This window comes from Lupinus angustifolius, chromosome LG12 (assembly GCF_001865875.1).
Source record: "Lupinus angustifolius cultivar Tanjil chromosome LG12, LupAngTanjil_v1.0, whole genome shotgun sequence".
In the NCBI taxonomy this organism is placed as follows: domain Eukaryota; kingdom Viridiplantae; phylum Streptophyta; class Magnoliopsida; order Fabales; family Fabaceae; genus Lupinus; species Lupinus angustifolius.
The window spans coordinates 1,047,148-1,056,632 of record NC_032020.1 but is presented as its reverse complement, the minus strand read 5'-3'; the positions used below and the strand labels follow the sequence as shown (position 1 = coordinate 1,056,632).

The 9,485-nt window shown below is 32.8% G+C and overlaps 1 protein-coding gene across 3 annotated transcripts; it reads left to right on the top strand.

The window, feature by feature from the left end:
• On the top strand, nucleotides 1,471-6,348 carry LOC109363089 (E3 ubiquitin-protein ligase RNF25). Of its 3 annotated transcripts, none has more exons than XM_019609269.1 (7): nucleotides 1,471-1,648; nucleotides 1,738-1,776; nucleotides 2,339-2,476; nucleotides 3,430-3,569; nucleotides 3,741-3,805; nucleotides 5,324-5,439; nucleotides 5,595-6,348. In XM_019609269.1, the coding sequence occupies exons 1-7, from the start codon at nucleotides 1,502-1,504 to the stop codon at nucleotides 6,015-6,017; spliced, it is 1,068 nt and encodes a 355-aa protein (XP_019464814.1). In that variant the 5' UTR covers nucleotides 1,471-1,501; the 3' UTR covers nucleotides 6,018-6,348. The 3 variants fall into 3 exon arrangements, with proteins under 3 accessions (XP_019464814.1, XP_019464813.1, XP_019464812.1); XM_019609268.1 differs by having other exon boundaries at nucleotides 3,741-3,831; nucleotides 5,338-5,439; XM_019609267.1 differs by having other exon boundaries at nucleotides 3,741-3,832.

The window sequence follows — 9,485 nt, the reverse complement described above, 5'->3', positions numbered from 1 at the left end:
TCACTTCCACATTCATGTAAGTGAGTCTATCAAGAATACTAATATAGTCTAGGTATTTCACTCCAAATATGACTAGGTCGTTTACATAAAGATATATGATAATGTAAATGTCGTTTTGTGACATGTAATAAGTACATTTGTCACTTTCATTCACCTTACACATATTTGGGACAATTAAATTGTCAAACTTTTTATATCAGTATTTAGGTGCTTGTTTTAAGGCTATACAAAAATTTATCTAACTTACAAACCTTTTTTTTTTTTTGCTTATGAGTTACAAAACCTTCAAGTTCTTTCATATAGATTTCTTCTTCTAAATCACTATTTAAAAAACAATCTAATAGATGTTATTATAGTCGCAAATGAAAAAGAATCAAAGAAATCTACATTCTTCCTTTGCCTAAAACGGTTACGAGACGAACCTTGTATTTATCCAATGTGCCATAAGGTTTCAATTTTTTTAATACTTACTTATAACCAATCAGTTTGCAACCAGGAAGCAAATCAGCTGTCAGGTCTTGTTAAACTACAGAGAATCCATCTCATCATTTACGGCCTACCATCAAAAATCATTATCCGAATAAGTCAAAGCTTTTTGAAATTTGATGAATATCCTTCCAATGTATATACCAAATAATTAGGCTCATACAAATTTGGTCAACACATGTGTCAAGTGTACATCCCGAAAATTAAAAAATTAGTTGGGCCCAAGCCGAGCTAGCCGACGGCAATACATGTGTGATATTTTTGAATGTGTATACCCTCACTCACTACAAAACCCTTTACCCCTTGCAGTACACCCCAAAAATGTAAGTGTTTCCAGCATCGTATATAAGATTTGGTTTTTTTTTTCTTCATTTCACACTCTAATATCCCATATCATGGTTCATATGTTCCAACAATTGACCTAAGTCGAATTTGATACAAATTATTTATTTTTTCTTCTTCTTAAAATTGACTCAACTAAAATTGATGATACTTCCAAAATTTATATGGCCAACAAATCTCAAATGAGAAATATAGCGAATATTGTAAAATCCAAGTTAAATATTAAACTAGAAGATGTCTCATATTAAATTTAGCCACTTATATCGTTCGACCAGACATGTTGATTTTATATATAATTAATAATTATTTATAAATGTAAAATTTTATATAAGTAATAATTATGTATAATTATAATGAAGTAACATTTCTCTCTTTTTTAACAAAGTAAAATAAAACATAAGAGTAATATTATATATTTTTTTAATTTCAAACGAACCGTCCAATTTACTTTCCGATTTATTACAGTTTAATCATGTTTAATATGTTTGAACTAAAATTTCCTCAATTCAAAATTACTCAACTTGTTATTCTATTAAGACTGAAAATCAATATCGTTTTACGGTCCATGATCGGACCCTCCAATCCGGTCATCACAACATTGCATATATGTATCCAATATATGTATATATGTATTATATATAATGAAAATAGAGTGGTAAGAAGAATAGGAAAAATGGGAAGCGTTGAAGAAGAAGAAGTGTTGGGTGAAGTAGAAGCCATGGAAGCTGTTTATGGAATCGATTTTCATCTTCTTTCTTCATTCCCTCTTCTTTTTCATCTTAACCTCTTTCCCAGAACCGCTGATGATTCCTCTCAACAGGTCTCTCTCTCTCTCTCTCTCTCTCTCTCTCTTCTTCTTCACATTCATAATTCATCGTTTCATTCTTTTTTAATTTCATTATTTTGCAGTTTGTTGAAGCTATTATAGAGATACGAGCAACCCCTAAGGTATGTTTCTATATATACATTCTTATATCTTAAATTCCAATATCTGTGTCAGGTCACGAGTTCAAATTCCGGAAACAGTCGTCTCTATGTATTTATGGGAAAGGCATATCCTCGTGAGACTCTGGAAACAACCTCTCTGCTTATGCGGAAGGCTTTGTCTATCCTTCCCAGACCCCACTAAATCGGGAATAAGGATCAACTGTCCCCCTTCATGTCCCTAAACATTCAGAAAATAACACTTACAAAAACAAAAATTATTATTTTTATACTATTTACTAAAATTCTATTGGTCAGGGACACGGAGACGACATCATCGTTTTGGGACAGAGGATCTTCATTCCTAAGTCGGGGGATCCTATTAAAAATATAATTATTAATTATTTTTCTAAACAATCACAGTTATAATCATGACATATTGTGAGACATAAGATGTGCTCCCCTAAGTCGGACGCTCGTACACTCGGTTGCATTTTTTTTAATCTTAATTTGAAATTCTATGATAGGCAATATGTGATTGTTGAAACTCATTATGTTATGCTGAGTTTTATTGTTGCTGTTGTAGTACCCAAAGGAACCACCTTGTGTTGATATTGTGGATTGCAAGGGTATGGATGAGAAGAGAAGAAAGCATTTATTACATCATATACAAACTAAAGCCCACGAGCTCTGCCCCGGTTTCATGCTTGTTGCTCTATGTGAGGTAAAACCTGCATCATTTCGCTACCTTCACCTTTTTAAAACTAAAAGGTTAGGAGACACGACATTAGAGGTCTTTCGAATTTCAACTAGAATTTTGAACCGGTTAGGAGGCGTGAATGTTAGTGTTGTTCGAATTTGAAGCTAATGATTTGTTATAATCCCCTTAAGCACAAGTGATATTGTCGACACAATGGATTTGACTTTAGGGGGAGCAATTGATTTCCTTATAGGATTATGTAAAAGGAAAGAGACGTAAGAAACTGGAAATAGGATTTGCAAGAAAATAAGCCCAGAGAAGACCCAAGAGACCATATCCTCCTATCTGGATTAGAAGAGAGGTGGAACGAATCCAATAATAAAAACAAGCCATAACCTTTTATTGACATTATTTTTCGATTCAATTCAATTTGTGTTTGAAATAATGCTTTTCACATATTTGTTAATGCTGACAAAAGCCCTTAGTTCTTAGATTGAGTCTCACCCAATCCCAAATGCTACATCAAGAGGAGAGATTGCCTAAGTCACCATAAAGGGTACTTTGCCTATATTACCCAACCTATGTAGGATCTGGCATAAATTAGTAGATTACCGGTAAGTTCCTTGGTAGATCATTATATAAGTGATATCTATGTTTGGATTACAGCCTTCATCTTCCTATTTTATCTTGTAATATATAGGTTACCTGAGGGATATAGAATAGACACAAATCGACAATATTAACCATCGAAAAACTGCTTGATCTTGTGTGATTGTATAGTTTAGACTGTAGACCCTTTCATGAAGAATCACTTCATGCAAGTTTTTCCTGCTTATGTTTCTAGTGTAACACGTTTTTTGCGTTATTCTTTTTAATGTGGCTTTGGATAACATGAATGAAACTCAAATTGATATAGCATGTCAAATATCTTTATTCTGCAATAACGATTGATAATTGATTATTGAATAATTTTTTAGGAAGCAGTTGAGAAACTCTCAGCTATGAATCATCCTGATGGCGATTGTCCATTGTGTTTGCTCCCTTTGGTCCCAACGAACCAGCAGAGCGAAACCTTACCTTTTATGAAGTTAATGTCTTGCTTTCATTGTTTTCACAGGTGGGCTCTTATTAATTTTATCTTTTTGAATTATAATTTCTGTGTTCTTATGTTCCTGTATTCATTTATTTAGATTTTTAGAAGTACATTTATGTGGTAAATTTTATCTTGGTTTTAACATTAATTTTTTAGATCTAATTTCTCATCCCAATCTTCTTCTATAATTGGCAGTGAATGTATCATTAGATGGTGGAATTATCTTCAAAAATCTAAAGAAACAGACTCTGCCAAGTCAGGTAGTTCAACTATGCATCCTAATAAAGTTACGGAAAATTTAGAAAGGCGCTTTCTACCACAAGTTTAAATGTAGTTTTAAATATAATTTTTTTCTTTGTATGAACAAATAATAGAATCTTGGAGAGTAATATGTTGTAGATTAATGATTTTCATATTCAGTTTGGATTCTATTAAATAATTAGGCCAGAATGTTCCCCAAAAGGTAGCTCATTGTGGAGGGTTATCCAAGTTATTATAAAGTGATTCTTTTCTCATACTCATTTGGTGTGGTCCTTGATACTTAAAAGACCACCCACGTCCGAGATTTGACATCTAGAGTGTGAAGTTTGAAGGACAAGACATTTGCAGCTGACCCAACATCAGATAGGCATTAATACCATATTAGAATGACTAGGCCTAACTCCACCCCCTAAAGCTCGCATATAGGAGGAGAGTTGTCTTAGTCGTTAAAAATGATTCTTTACTCAGATACATAACCAATGTGGGACTTAACATGTTCAATGAACTTTACTTCAATTAGAGGAAATATCTCTCTGAAAAACGTGTCATTTAGGATCTTGGTTTACTATAAGACCCCATTGCAGTTATGCTGGGAATTCCAAATGTGAGCAAGATATGGTGTCCAACATGTGTCTTTGTTAGCCTATTCATGGAGATCTCCCTGGTGTTTTTGAATCCTCTCATTTCCCGATTGCTTAAGGTGTTGTTTCTCAACTATAACTAGCTTAGAATAAAACCTTCATTTACAGCCAGAAAATTTAACTTAATTTACGAGAAACTGTTCTAGGTATGTAATTTTGGATTAATTTGTTGTAGATATTGGAGACCATGGTAACTAACATTTGTGGCATATATATTTATTACACAGTCAGTTTCAGTATTTTCTAATGGAAATCCACCGCATTTTTTTATTGCTTCAAGTCATAGGATGTGCAGCATGCACAGTTTGTATGTAGTTATTGGAATTCAGGATCAGAAAAGGAGCAAAGAAAGTGTGGGTAAATCTAAGAAAGTATAGAGAATCAGAGAAGAGACATAAAGTAGAACTAGGGTTGTAACTCTCATTAACTGACTAGAACCTTAAATTCGGTTGCTATGTTTTTTTAATCATAGATGATAACATTCGAAGTACTCATCCATTTCATCCGTCCCGCTTGAATCTTATAGTTGACATCTGATAATAGATATGGCTTGATGTGCTGCACTTTCATATTTTGGTGTGGACTATTTGGCTTTAGATTAAGAAGTTTTTTGTCAGTTATTTTTTGAAGTTGCATTTTCTTTCCACTCCAAATCTTCCATTTAGGTTCGAATGACAACGTCTTTACTCAGGGAGTCTTGATTGATACTACAACAACTCTTTTAAATATCATAACTTTAGATTGTAGTACTATTCTTGTATCAGTTCAGTTCTATGGAGAACTTTCGCCTCTTTCATATCCTTGTATATTCCTAATAAATTCCATGAAAATTCAGAGTATAATATTTTCCTAACGACATTCTGTTTTATTTATTAGAAAACTATAAAAAGGTGGAAGAGGGTATTGGAAACTGCCCCGTCTGTCGCAAACCTTTTCATGTCAAGGATTTGGAGCATGTGCTTGACCTAGTTGGTTCACATTCTTCCCAAGTAGTAAGTTACTTCGTTCACTACAGCATGTATCGTGTTGTCAATGAGAATTTCATTATTGCAAACCTGAACTTTTGTAAATTGTTCGAATCATAAAAAAATATGTTTTTACAATTAGTTTGTCTTGAAGTTAATCCCTCTTTTCTTTTGAAATTCAGAGTTTGGATAGTGATAAGGCAACTGATGAAGAAGAGCTCCTTCAATCTGAGCATGAGATCATTCGGAGACAGAAATTTGAAGTCATCTTTAATTTGCAGAAGGAGAACAGTGGTCTAATTGAACCCAAAAAAGATTTAGTAATATTGCCCGGTATGTACCTTCCACAACCAGCTGCAACGCCGAGCTCCACGTCAACCCAGGAATCTGATGAGCAACAGGAAAAAGATATACCTACAGTCATCTCCGAAAAACATGCAGGTGAAACCTCAAATCCGCCTAGTTCTAGCCGGCACAAGAATTTCGGTGCAAGGAGGCAGAGACCAAGAAGTGATAATCACTCTAGTTCGACTGTAAGAAATCCACGAAAACCAGTTCAACAACAGTGGGTTAGAAGAGATAATAATCCTAACAGTAAGCAATAGAAGGGATGTTTCTGACTTTCTATAGTTCATATTTTTCCCCCTATCAAACTCATGTTTAAACTTTGTAGTTGGAAAGCAAGATACAAAACTTATAGTTGAGGACAGAGATAGGTACATACCCTTTCCCCCTTTCATTTGTAGGGGTGTAAGGTTGTTGTTGGAGGACTCAGCATAAAAGGAAAGAGATGCAGATTGTGCTTAATTTTTGTGCAATTTCCTGAGTTTTCATTTTCATTTTCTTTTTCTTTTTTGGGTTGTCATAAAGTTTCTTTCTAAAGCTCCACCCTTATAATTTGTTACACATTTAGCAACTAAGTTGTAATGTTCAGTATTTTGTTGTGAGGTTATTCTCTCTATTCTTGGTTACCCTATCAAAATTTCTGATGCATGTCATATCTTTACATTATTATCAAATTATATGATGCTAATTCATTGTATATTAGTTTGTATTTTTTTAAGGAAGACTTCGAGATCTAAGCATGATTTATAATAGAGTATTATAACGTTGTTCGATTTATATAATCAATCTTGGTGTGGTATTTTCAAGATTATTTATAGATTACTCAAACTTTTTCCTAAAAATTTGTTTGGGTTTTCCCCTCCCACTACTATTCCAATTGTGACACTTTATTGAATCACTTAAAATCTAGCTTGCACTTTAAAGATTAAAGTGTATGAATGTAGATCAAAATAAGATATATATATTCATTAATGAAAATATTAGATTTAATGGTTTACATTAGCACATTGCAACTTTTAAAGTGAATTTGCATTTTAAAAAGTCTCATCCATGAAATCCATTATAGTTGGATCATTCCAATAAACTTATAAAATAAGAGTTTAAAAGTCAATACTAACTAACATATGAATGGTGAGGATTTATTGACAGTATAAAAATTACTTACACTGTCGGTGTATACACATTAAATTCATAAAATAATTCCAAATGGTGGATTTGACAATATGCTTCACATTAGTGGGTTGAGTGTGGAACCTTTTACTTATGGATTTTTGGTAGACATGTTTTAGAGAAATTTTTTTATACATTACCGTGTATGAGTTTTATATATTGTTATTGTATTATTCATGTTTAATCATCATTGATTTTTCAAAAACCTTTCAAAAAAGTAATATAAATGAATGATATATAATGTACCAACTGTATAAAAATCTTTACTGCGTACACTCTATATTTTTTTGGTGATATCTTAGTTTCTCATTGTGTTTTTTCTTCATTGCTAAATAAAATGTAACATATTTTCCCCAAAAAAAAATTAGGTGTTAAAAACTTGACTTATACAAATTTTAAGCTAGTCATGACTTGGGCATTCTTTATTTGTTGCACACAAAATTGTTTTTTTTAAGTTGACATAGTTAATTATTGTAATTCTCTTCAAGAATTTGTCATGATATAATCTTTTTTTTTTCATATATCACTTGTGAAAAGAAATATATTATTTAGTAAAATATTTTGAAGGATTAAGATCTCATCCTAATCCATCGCTTTCACTTGTGAGAGATTAAGATATTCTATCTATCAACTTCAACTTATTTATTTATTAAAACAGAAGTATGGAATGTGTTTTTTTTATCAATCATGATTGAAATTATTTGCATCACTATATTGTTATAGTTCATGCCCCCCTCAACAATTATATTCATCTTCAAATTAATTAATAATGAGATGAGTAATTTAACATGTATTTAAACTATTTCCGACAATGAGGTAAGAAATGTGAGACTTAATTTTCAACATACTTCCTCTAGAGAAGTTCGTCGAGCTAGACGAACGGTTACCTTTGTCCCATGACTAAATGAAATCTTTTGGCCCATAACTTCGAAAAGAAGTTAGTCTTTGATTTTAATATCATATTAATGTTTCATCTTAAAACCAATTAACATGAAAGGAGTAACCCAACATATATTTAAACTATTCGTGAAACATAACTTAATGATGCGTGACTTACTTCCCAACATATATGTTATGAGTTTAAATCCCAATCGGTCTAAGTGTTAGACACCATTGAGGACATAATTAATTCAGGAAAGTCACACATGATATAAAAGAGTGTTCCTTGGGCTCACTACCTTCTCACTGACCACTTTATCGAAACCCATCACTTTTTTAAACTGTTCTTTCCTCTAGAGATGGTAGGGTGAAGTTCTGATCGGTCTGCTAAATTTGGGTAAGAGCCACCCTTGGACCGTAGAGGGTAATACTTGAAAAGACACTCCGACATTCAAGTCAATTTAAGTGAAGATATATAAAGAGAAAGGAGAATGTGAATATAAGAATATGAGAGTCTAAGTATAAACTTTCTTATGAGAGACTCCGATATTTATAAAGGTTGAATGAAACATATTCTATAGTGGAATATTTTAATCATGACGAGTCGTCCTGACAGGTTGCGTGGACTGCTTTAACTGTGTGAGGTAGTCCTGCTGCGTCTATACTCTGACTGACATAGTGTTTTATACAAGGTGAGTCGTTTGTCACCTGTCCAGGCTGCTATAGCCGTTATATTAGGCTTGTCCTCGTCATATGGCAAAGGATAGTCCATTCAAACGGCATGCTCGACTCTATAGCAATGTCTGTATGCTCTTCAGGCGGCATGTCCTGTCTTGCAGTAGGGGTCTGTGGTACAACTAAAACATGTGATTTTGCAAGTTTGCTGACTCAATCATGTCTTGTCACTGTCATCTTTTTTCTTAGTTAGACTGGCCATGTGAGCATGATCAACAACCTATTTATTTGCCCGATGATTGACCGTGGTCCTATGAGTTAGCCAATACTTAACTAGTCAGGACGTTGGGATGGAACAAAAACAATTGCCTGAAATTGAAAGAATGGTGCTTTTGTGTGCAGAGAATGTTTTTTGTTCAGTGATTGATCCAAACAATGCTAACCACATTGTGAGATTAGATCACTTCTCATATTAAAACTTTATATGATTTGCTCTATACTAAATTATGGAACTAATTTGATTTTCAGGTTAGGCGTTTCACAAGAAAATTCTTGAAGGAGGTCTTGTACTTTGTCTTTTATTGTATGGTATTATTTTGTTTCATGTGTTCTTTATATTTATATTGTTATCTTACTATATTTTTTTATGTGGACCGAACACTTTTGAAAATTTGAACCTCTATTGTCACACTTTTAGGACTCATTTGGTGCCCATGATAGTATAGGATAGAGTGCAAGATAAGAGTATGGTAGAAAAAGATGAACACTCTTAGAGCAATTTCAATGATTATTCTTAATGGAATAAGATCATTTTTATTCTGTCTCTATTATGTCATTCTTATTTCTTAAATTTGTTCTTATTTAAGAATAATTCTCAATTGTTATTAGCTAAAGGAAAACGATGAGAGAAATAGATGTTGTGGAAAAAGATAGATATTGTGGAACCCAAGTAAAAATTAAAATGATGTTTGCCTTTGTAGAAAAAAAGTATACGTTATTCTTAT

Bases quoted from the DNA above. Each gene is read 5' to 3' on its own strand.
- LOC109363089 (XM_019609267.1), top strand. From the start codon at position 1,502: ATGGGAAGCGTTGAAGAAGAAGAAGTGTTGGGTGAAGTAGAAGCCATG. The intron at 1,649-1,737 runs GTCTCTCTCTCT...ATTATTTTGCAG, and splicing joins CTGATGATTCCTCTCAACAG to TTTGTTGAAGCTATTATAGA. The intron at 3,570-3,740 runs GTGGGCTCTTAT...TATAATTGGCAG, and splicing joins TGCTTTCATTGTTTTCACAG to TGAATGTATCATTAGATGGT.